The sequence below is a fragment of the Terrapene carolina genome, unplaced genomic scaffold, assembly GCF_002925995.2.
Source record: "Terrapene carolina triunguis isolate 2854851 unplaced genomic scaffold, T_m_triunguis-2.0 Scaffold211, whole genome shotgun sequence".
In the NCBI taxonomy this organism is placed as follows: domain Eukaryota; kingdom Metazoa; phylum Chordata; order Testudines; family Emydidae; genus Terrapene; species Terrapene triunguis.
Window position 1 is genome coordinate 27243587 of NW_020664562.1, and position 19583 is coordinate 27263169.

A 19583-nucleotide genomic window follows, 5' to 3' on the forward strand; every position below is an offset into this window, starting at 1 on the left:
CAAAGCCCATTGTAGTCAATGGAAAGACTTGCATTAACTACAGTGGGTTTTGGATTAGACCCCTTATAAATTATTTTTGAACTTTTTCTCCTGCTTAGTAGCTAGCTATTGAACTGGAGTCTTCCCTTATGAAAACACTGCAGTAATCCACAGTAACAGGCTCAGCTATTGTAGTCTCATGGTTGTAAACTGGAGTTTGAGAAAATTACTGGGGGGTTCTTTAGTATCTTTTTATAATAGTTAAATATTCCCTGGCCAACAGAATCCATCAGTCACCTAGAGATACGTAAGTGGGTGGAAGATGAAGGTCTGCTATATCTCTTGTTTCCTGACATGAACAATCATTGAAGCCCACTTAGTTTCATAGTAATCTGATTTGTGACAGTGATCAGAAGTAATCTCTTCCATTACCTACCTGCTTGTTAATACGTGTTTCTCAAATGTGCACAGAATGAACATTTTTATTTTTGAGATTGCAGAGGTTAACTATAGTGATTTCATGAAATATTTTCTCATCTGTTTTGCCTTTAGGACATACTAAAGCCTCTTAGGAAACTTTTGATTTGCATTAAAGTATCCATTGAAATATGGGATAAAACTACTTGATATGAGGTTTAAACCAACAGAGATTGTTTTTTTAACTCAAACAGAAGAAATCCTTGTTCTTTTATGTAAGATTAACAGCAGATATACAAGAAATGTCGGAGGGTATGTTGTGTCATGTGTTTGGGATGGCAAGTGATTCAGGTATAAGTGAAGTATGAAGGCCATCATATATTCTGCATATGCCACGCTTATTACAGAAAATCTGTTTCAGAAATGTTTGAGAATAAATATTTGTGTATCCCTTTGCCAATAAATCCTTAATACCAAGAGTCAAAATACAGGACCGGGAAGGAGAGGAAAATCATAATTATTACAAAACCTAAAAATTTACCTAAAATAGTTTCCCCATACATCATCATGTCACAATTGAATTCAAAGTTGATATCTATCATCTACTTAGGATAGAATAAAAATGCTATACCTTTTAGAAAATGGGAAATCTCCCCTTTTCCAGTGATGTATAGCAGTGGTTCTCCAGCTCTTTCTATCTGCAGACAACTCACAACAGAGAGAGAGCTGCCCAATTTCTCACTGGATGGTTCTGAAAGCATTTAATTCCAGAAACCACCAGGAAGGAATCCTGGAACTCAGGACTGTGTGAAGGAAAGAATTAAATATTTCTCTGGCAAGTTGTGCAAGACTAAATAAATAAAAGTTAATGGCCGTTTGAAACCATTTTAAGTTTAAGTTGAAACCGTTTTAAGTGTTTCTCCTGGAGGGGGAGATGGATTAGCAGACAAAGTGCAGGTCAGGCATATGGGCACAATGAATGCAGTCTGCAGTTTATTACATAACTACATAAATGGGAATAAAGGTGAACTTCAAAAGTTTATTAATGTTTTTGTTTTTTAAGATCACAAATATATTTTCTAATATATTTTGAAGTAAAAGTATATGGAAATCCAAATTTTTAAATATTAATCTTGTAACTCCACGAGCTGTACCCTAGCTCAGTGGTTCTCAAAGCCAGTCCGCCGCTTGTTCAGGGAAAGCTCCTGGCGGGCCGGGACGGTTTGTTTACCTGCCGCGTCCGCAGGTTTGGCCGATCGTGGCTCCCACTGGCTGCGGTTCACCGCTTCAGGCCAATGGGGGCTGCAGGAAGGGCGGCCAGCACGTCCCTCGGCCCGTGCCCCTTCCCACAGCCCCCGTTGGCCTGGAGCAGCGAACCGTGGTCAGTGGGAGCCGCAATCAGTCGAACCTGCGGACGCAGCAGGTAAACAGCCCGGCCCGCCAGGGGCTTTCCCTGAACAAGCAGCGGACTGGCTTTGAGAACCACAGCCCTAGCTCACATTTTCTTAGGGGAAGATCTCAAAGTGGGTGCTGCTTTATCTAGCTAGTAACTTTGGTTATTATCTGTTGAGAGTCTTTAGAATGATTGACTGAAGTAAGAGAATTGTTTGAGAAGGTGTAATCTGTCTTTGGGTGGAGCTGTGAAATGCGAGGGGTGGGATGAATAAACAAGTAGAGGGAAACACAAGAGTCTTCTGCAGGCCTGTTTGAAATTACCACAAAAAATTCCAAATTTCTGAAGAACCATGGAGAAGTGTTTTTTAAAAGTACCCCACGGTTTCCCGTGCTACATTAGATACTGATCAGTATAAATAATATTGTGGGACAGACAGTGACTCAGCCTTCGTGCATACCTCTTTATCACTATCACAAGAAATAACTTCCACCCTGGGAATATCACTAGGATCAGTGCTGCTGCTGCCAAAAATGTTTGGCACAAAATCACTCTGCACCGGAGGCTAATGCCATTTTAAGGTCTACAGCAGCTGCAGCACTCGTCTGTCTGTGAGCACCTACTTACGCTTTATATCCTGGCAATAGAAACAATGAGTTTGTTAGGAAATTTAAATTGTGTAGAGGAAGAATAACCCAGTATAAGTATGCAAATTCTCATCTGTTCGGTTTGGGGTGTTTTGTTTTGGATATTGAAATTTCTAATGCTCACTGCCAGTCAGATATTCTCAGCCGTTAGACCAGCACTTTGTGGGGAGCCAGTGTTACTTCTGACTCTCACAGCAATCTTATGAAGCCAGTCAAAGGGCCTGAGGGGATGTCCCCATCAGAAGAACTGGAACAGCTGCTTATCAAAAAGATAAATGGCAGTGCTTGATCTTCCATATTCTTCTGGTCGGACAATGATCATGTCATGGCACTGCCTCCACACTCGGGGGGCCAGGATTCCTATTCCTTCAAGATGTAACAAATGTACACCTGTTTCATTATGGATGTGCTTTAGCATAACGGCTCAACAGTCATTGACTAATAATGGAGCTGCCTGCTATAGGTTTGGCTAATTCAGCCTACAGAAATGAAAACATGGGTTGTATTTCTAGTTGCAAATTAAGGTGGGATTTGAACCAATAATGTACAGTACCTTTGGTTTACAAGAACTGTGCAGAACAATGACTACTGTGAAATTAAAGTAAAATATGAATGCTTAAATGTAAATCATTCTTCTGAGGGTAAAAAAAAATCTAACTCAAGAAGGAAAGATCACAGTCTAGTCTCTTAAACTTAATCTTCCTGTAGTTTTAGCAACTTTGATAATAAACATGTTGTTGTGCAAAACTTCAATTTCCTTATTTTTCCAAGTGAAAACAAATGGTCCTTGTTCAGTGGGAGAGTGTAAAGCTGGCAAGTTATTGTTAACCCATGGACCCTTCATCTTAATGGAGCAAAGTCCAAACAGAAAGACTTTTGTTAATGTAAAATAAAACAAAAAGCCAAAAAAGTTCTTGAAGATTACTGTGGTATACCCAAAATGAGACTAATGTCTTGCATAGAGACCAGTTATGGGTCCAGAGAGGAGAACATTTGAGACCTCCCAGGACTGAGACCTTTATGTGTCCCTAGCCTCTGTTTGTCAGAGGGTGGAGATGGATGGCAGGAGAGAGATCACTTGATCATTACCTGTTAGGTTCACTCCCCAATCAGTAGACAGGATACTGGGCTGGATGGACCTTTGGTCTGACCCAGTATGGCCGTTCTTATGTTTATGCGTAAATATAGAAGACATTAATTAAAAAGAGACCGAGTTGGAATCTTCCTGATCTCAAGGTATTTGTGTATGCTACATTTCTAGCAGTGAAAGAGAATGCATAACCTGCTTGTTTAATTTCAAGAGGTAATAGTCCACTGCACAGCAGAAAGAAGTTCAGATATTTAGGAGGCATGGGTCAGTAAAAATATTTGTACTGTTTACCATAGGAAGCCGATAACAGAGGAGGAGTCTTAGTAACTTATGCTGTGTAATCATGAGTTCAGGTAACAAACCGTCAAACCTGTTTGAGTGTATTTTATCTTTGACATGGAGTTATGGCTGCTTAGATAAATTAAATACAAAAGAGCTTCTATTGGTAGTGCACAAAACTTCGGACAAAAGAGAAATGCAAGAGTTCAACTCTGATGTGCCTTCAGCTTCTCTAGGTGTTTCTCGAAGTGGTATTTTTATTGTGTTTTTAACCTCTACATGCTGTGCCTGTGTTTTGTTACACCATTTAGTTTGGAAGAGGCCTGTGAGCTAAGCTGTTTGCTTTTATTTGACCATAGCTAGATGGTGATTAACTCAACTGCGTGAGTTAATCAATGCTCTGGAAGTTTTCTGTTTTTAAATAGACTTTTTCAGTTGCGGATTAAATATGGCATGAATCTTCAAAACTGGGCTTTCCATTAGATTTTCCTTTTAATCTAAGTGATGTCAGACGATGGCAGAAAAAAATAATAGTGGAATGTGTTGGCCATAAGTTTGCATGTATTAATGCATGTTTTGAGTGTGTAAAGTAGAGTGAAATAAATGGACAACCTTTTGTTGCTGGTCTCTACTAGCAATATGATTGTTATGATTTTCATTAAACTTCTTCTTTGTTCTAGTGCAATGTTCAACTGCCAAAGAATCAACATACTCAAACATGTTTCCAGGGAACCAGTCGTCTTTGAATTATCTGAGACCCAAGAAGCAGCGGCCTCAGATGTTGAATTTGAGCAGTACTGAAATGTCAGGGGTACTTAGGCCCAGACCAGCCAGACTAGACAGTCCCTCAAGTAATCGTTATGCAGGAGACTGGAGCAGTTGTGGGGAAAACTACTTTTTGAATCCAAAGGAGACCCTAAATGAAGCAGACTATGATGATGTTCCTTCAGAAGATACAGAAAGTGGGGAAGATTGCAGCAAAGTAGATGGACCAGATAGACTGATTGAACACGCAAAATCCATGTCTAAAGAGCATACATTTCAGACCTATTTGACAATGCAAACAATAGATTCAGCAGTGGACCACAGAGTAAACCTCAAAGACCTGCAAGAAAGTATTGATACTCTGATAGGAAACTTGGAGCGGGAACTCAACAAAAACAAACTAAATATCACTTACTAATTTCCTTGCATGATACCTGCTGTTGATACCTCCCTGTTCCTCCACCCGCCTCCTCAAAAAAGTCTGTCTGTCTGTCTGGTTTTTTTAATGCATTGTGGAATAATCTGTGGCCTCCCTTCGATAAACAAATCCAATTTAGCCAGTCCATTATTGTGGATAATTTTTCTTCTCATTAGAAGAATACATTGGCCTCACCCTCCGTGGTTTAAGTTGGCCTTTTAGACTATGCGAAATGATGTTAGGAAGAAGTGATTTCCCCCCTCACCCCGTCAAGGTACTATGCACTTATGAAGCTTGGACAGTATGTGACAGGAGATAAGGTGCCATCTTTGTCTGCTCTGTGTAGCAACAGCACTCTTCGTTCCTGAAACTTTATACCTGGTACGGACATTCCTCTTAGTAGAGGATTAGTGTTTCTTGGCCTGTGATTTGCAGCATGAACTTTAGGTAGATCCCATTCTACCATCTATGTCACCTTTTCATTTGCAATGCAAAGGCTGCTATGAAAAAATGCTTTTTATACATATATAAAAGTTTAGCTGTACAAAATATTATTGTATTCCTGTATTAACACTTTTCAGTAATTATTTAAACCTGCAAAAATTAAATATTTTTCTAACCTTGTTTGTATATATTTATGTACATGTTTGTATAGTTATATTGGGAAGCGGGAAATCTGAATTAGATAAGGAAACCGTTTCTAAACAGCTCCACGTTGTGATGCCAAAATAAGGATTTGCTTGAGCAATGTAGCATTTGATTTTATGCACAGAAATATGTGCCGAGAGAGAGGACATAGTGAATGATTAATATAAATGACCTTGTGTCACATGTTGTGCTTCAGTTCACAGCTGTTGACTATTAACTACATTAAGAAACCATCCAGTTTAGTTTTAAGTAGTATTCCAGCATTTCCTAAGTGTTTCCAGTGAACCTGTCTGTTCCCTTTAAAGGTGCCCTTCAAGCAAAGAAGGGGGATGGAAAGGATTGTGCTATTTATTTTTTTTAATCCTTTCTGATGTATGAAGAAGGTCTGAAAGGGTTTTGGGTTTTAAAGCTTTTATTTGGGGAGGGGGTGTGTGCTTTTTCTTTTATCTTAGAAATAGCAGACTGTTAAATCTTTAATGCCTTTGGAAGTCATCTTGCATGATTCAGATGTTCATTGGGAACTTGGAGGTGATAAATACCTATGAAAGGCAGTCCTGTGACACCCGCCCCCCCACCCCACCACCAGTGTTTTAATTAAATAGGTGTTAACCAAAACAAACAAAATCAAGAGTTTTAAACAGAATGAAAATCACATCCCTCTCAATCAGATTTCATTTCCTTGGTATCTGTGATCTCATAATATAGTCATACCTCCCATCAGCTAGAGTCTTCCATGGCAGGCAACTGAATTTCTAAAATAAAAAAAGCTGAGAATTTTGTTTATTTTTTTTTAAAAATCCCAAGCCACCTTTGTAACATCATAACAAGCAAAAGGGCACAAACCCATTGTTTTTCTTTTATAGGTCACAGCATTTTTACTGGGAATTCAAACATCCAGTCTTAATCAACTAGCAGTATAGGATTTAATTTTCTTCTTTCTTTTCACTATGTCCGCATCCTTCCATATCTTTCCTATTGCCCTGTAGTAAGTGCTTTTAGCTAGTACATACTTCTATCTATTGCCAGGTTTTATAATTATTTATTTACAGTAGAATGGCATTGAGAATTAGGGTACAATTTTACTACCTTTTTCTAAAGGAATATCTTAGCATGGTTTCAAATGATTTATTCATTCTCATTAATTTATTTTTGTTATAAGTGTTAAAATATGCAATACAATATTGTTTTAAATGTAAATTTAATCTGACACATTTATCAATAAATCAATGTATTTTTTTAAACTTTTATACAGAATGTGTATAATTTTTAAACTATAAATTTTAATTCTAAATAAAAATTTGAATTGAGAATAAAATGTGATCAAGTCTTGTAAGTGGTTATTTAAAAACATACTTTAATTTAAGCTATCTACTGTACATATGCTTTGGCAGAATATATTATTTGCTCGATAGATACTCTAGTGGTTTGCAGAATTTTTTTTCAGTCACTTGGAGAATTTTGTTTTCTAGATTGCATTTGCATTCATATAGGATTTTAAAAAAATTAATGCAATAGCATTTGTAGATCTGTTTTTGTAAGCAACTTTGAAAACCAGTGTTTTTGATGGCAGTTCTTGGTATGTTACAAAGATATGTTGACAGTTTTGGTTAATCGGTTTCCATATCGTTTGTATAAATATATTTAGCATTAAAATATTTTTGTATAAATATTCTTTGGTAAACCAGACTATTTCTTAAATTCTCTGTGTTTACAATATAGACTACAAAAGGGTCCATTATGCAAAAGTATTTGGTGGAAATTTCTTTTTTTTTTTTTTTTTTTAATGTACAGATGTATTTCCTAGGCTGAATAGTGCATTAACATTTTATGCAGCAAACACATTTCTTTATCAAAATTAATTTAAACTTTAATATCTTAACAACATTAGAACACAGTAATCGGATGACCTGTAATGAATTACTTGAATTAATGTCAAGCTCATGAGTTGTTTAATTATACTAACGCTTCCCTTTTCAGAGATCTTGTATAAGGGATCTAACTGCAGGTAAACAAAATTTATTTTGCAGTTTGAATGATTGTGGTTGCCATGTTTGCTTTTAAATGGGTTATGACAACATCCTGTAATATCTTGGTGTCCTGTAAACATTTTGTTTGTTATATACTGTGCCTATTCACAAATCTGTTTATATAATATTTGTTCAAGTTGCATCCTTCTGTCAGACTTAGCGTTGTAAAAGATTCTTAAAGAGCTGGATTAGTATGTGAATTCCCCATGACCAGGGAAATAAATGCAGGAATTAGAAGAGCGTAGTTCTAGCAAAATGGAAATTAGCATTTCTTCTAATAGATAGGTCTTCATGGCTTACAAGAGATGAGCCTCAGGTTCTGCAGTTTTTACTCAGGCAAAACTCCCAATGAACTCCATGGATAAGCCTTGAAACACTTATTTAGTAATAAACTACAGTTTCTTGAGTTCCCCATTTTTCTGTGTTTTTTCCAGTATAGTTCATGAAGGTGGTAGTGCAGTGGTTTACACTCTGCAGGGCCTCTTACTACCAGAAGGGATGTAAAAACTAGATTTTACAGAACACAATATAATTCACAGGCAGACTGTCTTTGAGGTTTGTGGCCTTTCTACTGTCCCAGATAATGAAGAAGTTAGATGCAAATGAAGATAACACAGAAACATGTCAAGAAATCTTACCCAACTCACAAATACGCAAACTGCTTTCCCATAAGAAAAGTGTGGTCATTTATATATTTGTACACATGTCTGTTGATGCACACACAGCATGCCTGGGGAAAGCACCAATCAAATGACTTAATTTACAGTCCAGTGGAAATAGGAGAATGGTACCAAGATCTGTACTTCTGATAATGCTTATCCACTGTCTTACAAAATGATCACAACACTTATCAGTAGATCTCAAAGGTAAGTACCATTTCGCATATGGGGAAACTTCAGACACAAAGAGTTTAGCTGATTTGCTCTTGGTCATACAGCAAGACAGTGGCAAAGCTGGGGCAGAACCCAGGTCTCCTGACTGCCTATCACTGATGATGTCCACTTAGCTATTCTGTGTCTCTGGCAATATGTATCTCAGTAGCCATAGCAATATGCACCTGCTTTGCGAAGGAATCTTCAGCTGCTTCCCTCAGAACAAAGGTATTTATCATTGTTTGCCGACACTCCTACCCTGGCTGAGCTAGTGAATATCTCTGTCTGAACTTGAAGCAGTTGTAGAAGTAAAGCTGGAATTACTTCCATTTAGACATGTTAAGGTTGATCGGGAAGCCAGGCTCCTCTCTGGGCATTTATTTACCCCAGTTTGAGGAAAGGGTGAGGTTAGGTCTGGTTGCTGTGAGATTTCTGATGTGAACTTCTCTAGGCTGGAAGCAGAGAGAATCTCCACTCAGCTGTTTTGTTTCCTCCACAACAACTGGAGCAACGAAATTTTTGAAGCTGGTAGTTCTCAACTTCTTCCCAGTCTCCCTTTGGCAATCACACTGACAACTAGGTTGCTTGGTGATTTTGGGACAACATGAAAACAAATTTGTTTTCGGGGGGGTATGATGTGGCAGCTTGGTTAAACCTCTACTCTCCAGAGCCCAGCTTGTTTCTGTGCTGTTTATTTCCACTCTCTAGGTATAGGCCTTTACGTATCTTACTGGTGACTATCCCGACCATAGCTCCCACAACTCTCCAGGTCACGTTGCACTTTGGTTCTGCACTCTCATGCGTTTGCGAACCTTCTTATTCTGTGGTCATCTGCAAATATGAGCACCATTGAATTTGTTCTAAAGAAACACCTGACAAAGCACTGCCCTTATTGCAGCTTGTTCTTTCCCTTTTCCCTTTCAGTTTAATTGATCAAAAAAGCCTCTGGAGACCCAGAGTGCTCCACCGGGCTACAACTGGCAGGAAGTAGTATTGTTTCAAGACTGTCAGATGTAACTACTGAGACACTTGGAAGTTCCAGTTTGCGAACTACTCATAAGCAATTTATGAAAGTCTGTATTAACTTTGCACAGCGACCATGTAGTATGTGCTGAGAGGATCAAATAAATATGGAGTAAATGGGTGGGTGTCAGTAAAACAAAAACCACAACACTCTGATGTTTCCAATTAGGTGTGTGCATGCCGTGTGCACAGTCGTTGGAAAGTTTTTCCCCTAGAAGCACCCGTCGGGTTGGCGGTGGAGCCCCCTGGAGTGGTGCCTTCATGGCGCCAAATATATGACCCTGCCAACCCAGCCCCTCCTCAGTTCCTTCTTACTACCAGTGACCGTCATTGGAACTGCGGTCGCTTGCATAGCAAGTGCTTCCCTTAGTGTTTATAGTAGCTGTTAGTTTTTAGTTTGTAGTTGTAGTTTGTAGATAAGGTATTGGGGGTGGGGCTACCCCAAAATCCCTTCACCTTCCCCTGGGTTCTGGGGCATGCCTCAGTCCCGAGGGTTTAAGCCCTGCGGAACCTGCAGTAAGCCTATGCCAACAGGCGACCCCCATGACACATTCCTAAAGTGTCTGGGGGAGACGCACCAGACATGTGCAGGATCTGTAAGGCATTCCGCCCCAGGACGAAGAAAGAGCAAGACTTCCGTCTTAAAGAGCTCTTGATGGAGTCCGCTCTTTGCCCCAAGCCTGCCATGGACCACCAGGACCCAGCACCGAGCGTGTCTGTGCCGAGCGCCCCAGCCTCCGTGCGCAACAAGGTGCAGAGGAAGGACTCTGGCCTAAGAGATCCTTGGCACTGGCGTGCCCCGGCACCACAGGCTGTGGAGACAACCCAGCACCGCTCTCACTCCCCAGTGCCGCACAAGTGGCACAGAAAGACTGATGGAATCACTCCCCCGTGCCGAAGACGGTGATGCCGGCTGGTGCAGCAGCAGTGCGTCCTATGCTGGAGTACTCGGTGCCAAGAGCGCCGGACTTGGTGCCATCAACTTCGGTCCCGTTAAGGGAACCGTTGAGTCCGGTGCCCAGCAACACTCCTGAAAGGCAATCCTCACATGGAGGAGTTAGACCTGCCATCCACCCTGGAAACTTTTGAAGCTGCCAGGGATCTGATTGCCATGACAATACCTCAGCCCCAGCAGTCAGAGACAAGCCTCCAGTGCTGCAACGACCTGCACCGTCTAGAAGCAAGCCGGCCATGATGAGGCAGTTGCCCTCCCCAGCTCAGCACTGCTCCCGATCTTCCATGTTACGGCACCATTCGCCGGAGGCGGGTTCCAGGCAAGGCTCCCTGACACTATCGGGGTGGCGATCACCCTCCCCAACATCGAGGGTGGAGCGGCACCGGTCCCCGGCACCGGCTCCTCGACACTGGTCCCCGTCGGCGCCGCCATGGTCCTCACGGTCGAGCCTGGCTTCGTTGGACTCGGAATCCTTCTATTTACGACGTAGCCAGCACAAGTCAGACAGGCACCAACACGATGCAGGTGTGGTGTCTTGGCACCCTCAGTGGCAGCCACCTGCACAGTGGCCCTTTTGGAACCCCTGGGCTTACCACCAGGCCCAGGGGGTCTTTTTCCAGGGGCTAGCCTCCGAAAGTCGAACTCCTCCACCGCCCAGAGACTGACCTATGCCTTGGGGCTCCAAGACGACGACAGCACAAAGCCCGCCACCCATCCAGGCCACCGCGACAACAGTCGGTGCTGAGGTCCTCGGCACTGGGCAGGAGGACGCAAGAGAGCTGGAGGGTCAGGAAGACCCTGCACCACCTCTGGCCTCCTCATCCTCATCCCCAGATGAGGTGGTGGCAGAAGCTTCGGCCTCAGGACATCTCCCTCCCGCCCCGATCGACCACAAAGCCCACCAGGACTTGCTACCCAGGATTGCCCGCAACATGGGGTTGCAGGCGGAAGAGGTGGTCAAACCTGAGGACCCCATGGTGGACATCTTGGCTCTGGAGGGGCCATCCAGGGTAGCTCTGCCACTGATAAAAATGATCCAGAGCAACTTTAAGACTCTATAGCAGACCCCTGCATCTATCCTGCCTACCGCTAAAGGAGTTGAGTGGAAGTACTTCATACCCTCTAAAGGGTACAAGTATCTCTTCTCGCACCTGCAGCCCTGCTCCTTAGTGGTGACCGTGCTTAACAAGAAGGAGAGACGGGAAGCAGGGACTGACTCCCAAATCAAAGGAGTCAAAACGGATGGACCTTTTCGGTAGAAAGGTTTACTCAACTGGAGGCCTGCAGATGAGGATAGCTAACCAGCAAGCTATTCTCAGTAGATATAACTTCAACTCTTGGGCCTCCATGTTGATTCCATCAGACTCCTGAGCCGAATTTGCGGCTATAGTCGACAAAGGAAAGGCAGTGGCGTAGACCTCTTTACAGGCCTCACTGGATGCTGCGGATTCAGCTGAACATACCCTTTCCTCTGGGATAGTCATGAAGAGGGGCTCGTGGTTACAGGCATCTGGGTTGCCCCGGAAGTGCAGCAAGCCCTGCAGGACCTGCCGTTTGACAGAGCAGGCCTGTTTTGGGAGCAAACAGACTCCAGGCTGCACAGCCTAAAAGACTCCTGGGTGACCATGAAATCTTTGGGCATGCATACCTTGGCAACCCAACGCAAACATTTAAAGCCACAACACCAGCCACACCCCTATCCTCGCCAGCTAAGGCAGGACTTCTGAAGGAGGAGGGGTAGGAATGGCAGGTGCAAACCTTCCCATCCCCCGCCCGGGCCTGACCAAGCCATCGTCTGGCTCAAAGCAGCCCTTTTGAAGGTGTACCCGAGGACAACACACCTGCCACGATACCGGTTCCTTCCCCTTGTTTCTTGAATTGTCTATCCCACTTCTACTGTGCTTGGTCCCAAATAACATCAGACCGCAGGGTTCTTTGCACGGTAGAAGTGGGATATGCTCTCCGATTCTGCTCCCGTCCCTCCCACCCCACTTCCCCGCCCCTCTTCAGGGACCCTTCTCACGAGCAACTCCTTACCCAGAGGTGCAGGCGCTCCTTGCCATAGGAACGGTAAAGGAGGTTCCTCAGGGGCAAGGGATTCTATTCCTGTTATTTCCTAATCCCCAAAGCCAAGGGGGGGTCTCAGACCCATTCTAGACCTGCGAGGACTCAACAAGTTCATGGAAAAGTTGAAGTTCTGCATGGTCTCCCTGAGTGCTATTATCCCTTCTCTGGATCCGGGAGACTGGTATGCCGCCCTCCACATGAAAGACACATACTTTCACATAGCTATACGGCCTGCACACAGACGATTCCTCAGGTTTGTTGTCGACCACAACCATTATCAGTTCATAGTCTTTCCCTTCAGCCTGTCGACAGCCCTCCAAGTGTTCACCAACTGCATGTTGGTTGTAGCAGCCTTCCTCCGAAGGAGGCAGGTGCAGGGTATACCCCTACCGTGACAACTGGCTGCTCAGGGGATGCTCCAGTGAACAGGTGGAGTCTCAAGTCCTATTGGTCAGATCCACTTTCGAGAAACTGGGTCTCCTCCTCAATGTGAACAAGTCAATTTTGTTACCGACACAAAAGAATAGAGTTTATCGGGGCGGTATTGGACTCGATACAGGCAAGAGCGTTTCTGCCAGAGGCCTTCTTCCAAGTGATGGCAGACACAAGAAGATGTCAGCCTGCATCTACGTGGTCCTGCATGCCAGAATGAGGCTCAGACCCCACCAAGTTTGGCTCACTTTGTTCTACTGCCCGGGGCGCGACAGCCTGGACTCAGTGGTCACTGTGTCAGAGCAAGTACTTGAGTCTCTCCGATGGTGGTTCGACCCTCAAGACAGTGTGCGAGGGAGTCCCCTTCAACAGCCCCCATCCCTCCTTGTCCGTGGTAACGGATGCGTCAGCTCTGGGATGGGGCGCGCATTTGGGAGATCTCCTAACACAGGGCCTAAGTTTGCAGGACAAGCTCTGACTCCATATCAATATCAAGGAGTTGAGGGCAGTACAACTAGTATGCCAAACCTTTCAGGCCCGGCTACAAGGACAATGTGTGGCAGTTATGACAGACAACACCACTGCCATGTTTTATATCAACAAGCAAGGTAGGGGAGAGGAATGGGCTCCATGTCGGAAAGCCCTCCAGCTCTGGGAGTTCTGCATAGCCCACTTCATTCACCTGGAGTCATCCTATCTCCCAGGAGCACAGAACGAATTAGCGGACCACCTCAGCAGATCCTTTCGCAATCACGAATGGTCCATCCACCCAGATGTCATACACTCCATCTTCCAGAGGTGGGGGTTTCCCCTGGTTGATCTGTTCACCAGCCAGAGCAACAGAAAGTGCTCGCAATTCTGTTCCTTCCAGAAACACAGCCCAGGCTCGCTTGCGGACACGTTCTTGCTCCCCTGGGCAGGACGTCTGTTGTATGCTTTTCCGCCGATCCCGCTCATACACAAGGTCCTACTCAAGGTCCGCAGAGACAGGGCATGAATGATTCTGGTGACACCGGCGTGGCCTCGCCAACATTGGTACACCACACTCCTGGAGTGGTTGGTGGATGCCCCGATCACATTGCTGCTACTTCTGGACCTGATCACACAGGACCACGGTCGCCTTCATCACTCCGACCTTCAGTCCCTCCATCTCACAGCCTGGAAGCTTCATGGCTAACCGCCATAGAGCTCCTGTGCTCAGAACCGGTAAAAGAGGACCTACTCGACAGCAGAAAACCCTCCACTAGGGCCACATACCTAGCAAAGTGGAAAAGGTTTACATTCTGGTGTGTTCAGAATCGCATACTTCCACTCCAGGCGCCCATACCATTCATCCTGGAGTACCTACTGCACCTGAAACAGCAGGGTCTCGCAGCATTGTCCATCAAGGTGCACCTTGCAGCCATTTCGGCCTTCCACCTGGGAGCAGCCAGGTATTCAGTCTTCTCCATCCCTATGGTTGCCCATTTCCTCAAGGGCCTGGAATGGTTATACCCACAAATTAGATAACTGGTGCCTGCGTGGGACTTTAACCTGGTTCTCTCCAGACTAACGGGGCCCCCTTTCACACCACTGGTGACTTGCTCCCTTCTCTACCTGTTGTGGAAGGTAGCCTTTCTGGTTGCCATTACCTCAGCAAGGAGGGTGTCAGAATTAAAGGCCCTCATTTCCGAATCCCTCCCCCCCCACAGTTTTCCATAAGGACAAGGTACAACTCAGACCTCACCCAGAATTCCTTCCAAAGGTGGTGTAACATTTTCACACCAACCAGCACATTTTTCTGCCTGTCTTCTTCCCTAAGCCTCACACTAATGTCTGAGAACAGAGGCTTCACTCACTGGATGTTCGGTGGGCTTTAGCCTTTTACGTTGAGTGCACGAAGCCATTCCGGAAGTTGAACTAGCTGTTCGAGGCGGACCAGATGAAAGTGCTCCCGGTCTCATCTCAGAGAATTTCATTGTGGATCACGTCCTGCATCCGGACATGCTACGAGCTAGCCAAGGTTTCAGCTCTAGCTCTTATGGCACACTCCACAAGGCCGCAGGCTTCATCGGCGGCATTCCTGGCCCAGGTCTGCAGGGCGGCAACATGTTCCTCAGTGCATACGTTCACCTCTCATTATGCCATCATCCAGCACTCCAGAGATGATGCAGCATTCGGCAGAGTGGCGCTCTAATCAGCGATTCCATAACTCAGACCCCACCGCCTAGGTAGGGCTTGGGTGTCACCTAATTGGATCAATATGAGCAATCACTCGAAGAAGAGAGAACGGTTACTCACCTTCTCGTAACTGTTGTTCTTCGAGATCTGTTGCTCATATCCATTCCAAACCCACCCTCCTTCCCCTCTGATGGAGTATCTGCCAAGAAGGAACTGAGGAGGGGCCGGGTCGGCAGGGTCAGATATTTGGGACCCGACCCGACGGGAGCTGCTAAGGGAAAAACTTTCTGATGACTGTGCACGCGGCGTGCACACACCTAATTGGAATGGACGTGAACAACACATCTTGAAGAACAACAGTTACGAGAAGGTGAGTAACCACTTTTTCTCCTTCTAAATCTTGTAGGCAGTTATGTGAAAATGGAAGACATCTACTCCTCTCACTGGACATAACTTTCACTCTACAGTAGACCCTATTTTGTAATTCAGTTGGTATAAGGGAAAATATCTTGCCTTGTAATGCTACGTCTCTGAAATTACTGTCTCACAGGAGTCTTGCTTTTGGGTCAATAATAATTACTGCTTGCAGGGGGAGAAAGTGTTGTACAGAATTCTAGTGCAATTGTTTACTTTGTCTAAAATGCCCTGACAAAGCCAGTTCCTGCCTCTAACTAAAGAAGTACTCTTATGAGGTAATATCTTTTATTGGACCAAGTTAGGAAGAGAGTGGTGAGAGCAGACAAAGTGATGGAGGCAGCAGGGCCCCCGCCTCCAGCCCTCTTGCCAGTATCCTGGTTCCCTGCTCCATTAACCTGATGCCCACTGGGACCAGGGCACTGGCAGCAGAACTGAGGGGCCCTTGCTACCCCCCATTGCTTTGTCTGCTCTCACCATCCTCTTCCTGACTTGGTCCAATCGGAATGTCAGAAGAAGGCTCAGAATTTCCTCCATTGGACAGAGATGTCTTATTATAAAGCCCGGCATTTGGGGCAACGTGGACCAAATGGAGCTGGTTCTAGCCTCTTAACCCTCCTAGTACTTAAGAAAAAAAACTGCAGCTACTTTTCAACATCAGAGCCACCATTGTGTAGGGCTTTTGCCCATTTTTAGCAGTATTTTTGTCATGACATGCAGGACTGGTCCATTTCTGCAGCCACGCAACTGTACGAACAAAGGCACGGAATGAGTTAAAGTTCATAGCTCTTGAAAAAACAGTGGCTCTTTAAATCATGAAAAGTCAAGCTCCTGGAATTTGGTGACTGGGTAGAATTCAGGATGGGGGCAGAACTGCTGCTGCCTGCAGTATTACCACCATCCATGCACAGATTGAACAATATTTTCCCTCACTCATTCCCTTAGTTCAGAACTGACCTTGATGTTCTGTGAAGTCCAGGGAGTCTGGCTTTCAAGTCCTGTTTGCTTGTCTAGTATAACGCTTTTTCTGAACTCTTTAAATGCTCCTGTCAAGTCAGTTTCCCTGATTACTGCATCAAAGCCATAGGAGCAGATGTCTTTGCAGACCAGTTAGTTTAACTTCTGTGCCAGGGAAGATAATGGAGCAAGTAATTAAGGAAATCATCTGCAAACACTTGGAAGGTGGTAAGGTGATAGGGAACAGCCAGCATGGATTTGTAAAGAACAAATCATGTCAAACCAATCTGATAGCTTTCTTCGATAGGATAACGAGTCTTGTGGATAAGGGAGAAGCTGTGGATGTGGTATACCTAGACTTTAGTAAGGCATTTGATACGGTCTTGCATGATATTCTTATCGATAAACTAGGCAAATACAATTTAGATGGAGCTACTATAAGGTGGGTGCATAACTGGCTGGATAACCGTACTCAGAGAGTTGTTATTAATGGTTCCCAATCCTGCTGGAAAGGCATAACGAGTGGGGTTCCGCAGGGGTCTGTTTTGGGACCGGCTCTGTTCAATATCTTCATTAACGACTTAGATATTGGCATAGAAAGTACGCTTATTAAGTTTGCGGATGATACCAAACTGGGAGGGATTGCAACTGCTTTGGAGGACAGGGTCATAATTCAAAATGATCTGGACAAATTGGAGAAATGGTCTGAGGTAAACAGGATGAAGTTTAACAAAGACAAATGCAAAGTGCTCCACTTAGGAAGAAAAAATCAGTTTCACACATACAGAATGGGAAGAGACTGTCTAGGAAGGAGTACGGCAGAAAGGGATCTAGGGGTTATAGTGGACCACAAGCTAAATATGAGTCAACAGTGTGATGCTGTTGCAAAAAAAGCAAACATGATTCTGGGATGTATTAACAGGTGTGTTGTGAGCAAGACACGAGAAGTCATTCTTCCGCTCTACTGTGCTCTGGTTAGGCCTCAGCTGGAGTATTGTGTCCAGTTTTGGGCACCGCATTTCAAGAAAGATGTGGAGAAATTGGAAAGGGTCCAGAGAAGAGCAACAAGAATGATTAAAGGTCTTGAGAACATGACCTATGAAGGAAGGCTAAAGGAATTGGGTTTGTTTAGTTTGGAAAAGAGAAGACTGAGAGGGGACATGATAGCAGTTTTCAGGTATCTAAAAGGGTGTCATGAGGAGGCAGAAAACTTGTTCACCTTAGCCTCTAAGGATAGAACAAGAAGCAATGGGCTTAAACTGCAGCAAGGGAGGTCTAGGTTGGACATTAGGAAAAAGTTCCTAACTGTCAGGGTGGTTAAACACTGGAATAAATTGCCTAGGGAGGTTGTGGAATCTCCATCTCTGGAGATATTTAAGAGTAGGTTAGATAAATGTCTATCAGGGATGGTCTAGACAGTATTTGGTCCTGCCATGCGGGCAGGGGACTGGATTCAATGACCTCTCGAGGTCCCTTCCAGTTCTTGAATCTATGAATAAGCCAGGGCAAGGTAGCTATTTAGGGTCACTTTTACTAGAAATGGGCTGATTTTGGGGCAGGGTAACAGCACACCTGGATTTCTCTCTGGGACTGGCAAGGAGAAGCTCTGAGCATTATGTGCTGTTCTGGTGCAAGAACAGAGAGAGAACAAAGAGGCAGGAGGAGTAGATAAGATCCAGGCCAAGATCCACAGCTTGTGTAAATGGGCATACCTGCAGTATTACCACAAACTGAGGATCCGGTCCCCAGGGGGTTAAAATCGTTATGCAAGGGCCTAGGTTTTGTAGGCCCCTATGTGAAGTAAGATGTACCAGGCTCATCCCAGTTCCTCCCAATCTGAGATACATTCTTCACCCTCCCCTCCACACTTCCTCCAAAGAAGCCACTGAGAACAGCTGGCACTTCATAGTGTATCTGCTCACAAACCAGCAACAGTTGAGAGAATTTTATAATGGGATTATATTGAATTGTGTTGTCTCTAAGGACAGACTGTTGTAAGCAATTTTAGAATAGTTTGAGCCCCACAGGAGCCTATATCTGTAGTGCTTAGCAGGACCTTTCCAACCTGAAAGGAAGTGAAATATTTTCTTTTAATTGCACAAAAACTCCTCCTAGCCACTAGAAAGTGTTTTGCCAGATCACGATATTTGTGCACTGACTGAGGCAGTAGGTGTTGGGATAGACAGGTCTGTAATTGACCGAGATCCACACCACCTCTTGGCTGAGGTGATAAACCTGTTACAAATCACTTTGTGAGGTTAGCAACAGTTTGTCCTTTCTGCTATGCTGTGCCTGTAGACAACACCAAATAACTTTAGGAGATTTACATTTTGCATTTTACTCCTTTTTTTCTTTTAAACTTAATATCCAAACATTTTCATTATTAATGAAACATGGGGAGAAGTCAGATCCGACCACTAGGCTTTATGTATCTGATCCAAATATTATATTTCACACTGTGCAGATTTGTTTTGGTTTAATGAATGAGAATCATATCCCAGAAAAATAATAGACATTTTCCTTTAGAAAATTCTGGTGGTTACATTAGCGCAAGTGCCATGGATTGCAATTCAGCTCATGTTACTTGCACAAAAGATTTTATGTGGATTACATGGACAATAAAAGATGCAGGACAGCACTTTTTAAAAAAAGAGATGATCTAATACTTACAATACGTCCTTGCTTTCCTAACCCCTTTTAAACAATGATTTTGCTTTTCAAATTAATTTTGCACCTGCCTTGTTTATTTGGAAAAAACCCTCTAAAATACCTTGAATGTTACTTAATATTCTCCCTCCTCCACAGCTATGCCCAGTAATTAGAATTAGGATATTTATGTTTTGTAATTTGCAAAGTAACTTGCATGCTTTGTTCTCTGAATGCTTGGAGTTGCCTTTAGAGTTGCTTTAACAATCAGTTCTGAACCTAGAGGGCTGTGGGGTTGGAGGTTTTTCCCTCCCCCCCTTTTTTTTCTTTTAAGTGTAAGATGATGGAGATGTTGGCCATCTCACTACAAGTAAACAGAGTGAAACAGAAATTC

At 43.9% G+C, this 19583-nt stretch overlaps 1 protein-coding gene across 2 annotated transcripts in view; it reads left to right on the forward strand.

Moving 5' to 3' along the window:
• LOC113405012 (rho GTPase-activating protein SYDE2-like) overlaps window positions 1-6878 on the forward strand; it is a 51038-nt gene extending 44160 nt beyond the window's left edge. For both annotated transcript variants that reach the window (XM_026655851.2, XM_026655852.2), the window contains exon 7: window positions 4486-6878. In XM_026655851.2, the coding sequence (XP_026511636.1) occupies window positions 4486-4988 (503 nt within the window). In that variant the 3' untranslated portion in view covers window positions 4989-6878. The remainder of the gene's footprint in view (window positions 1-4485) is intronic.
• The last annotated feature ends 12705 nt before the right edge of the window (window positions 6879-19583 follow it).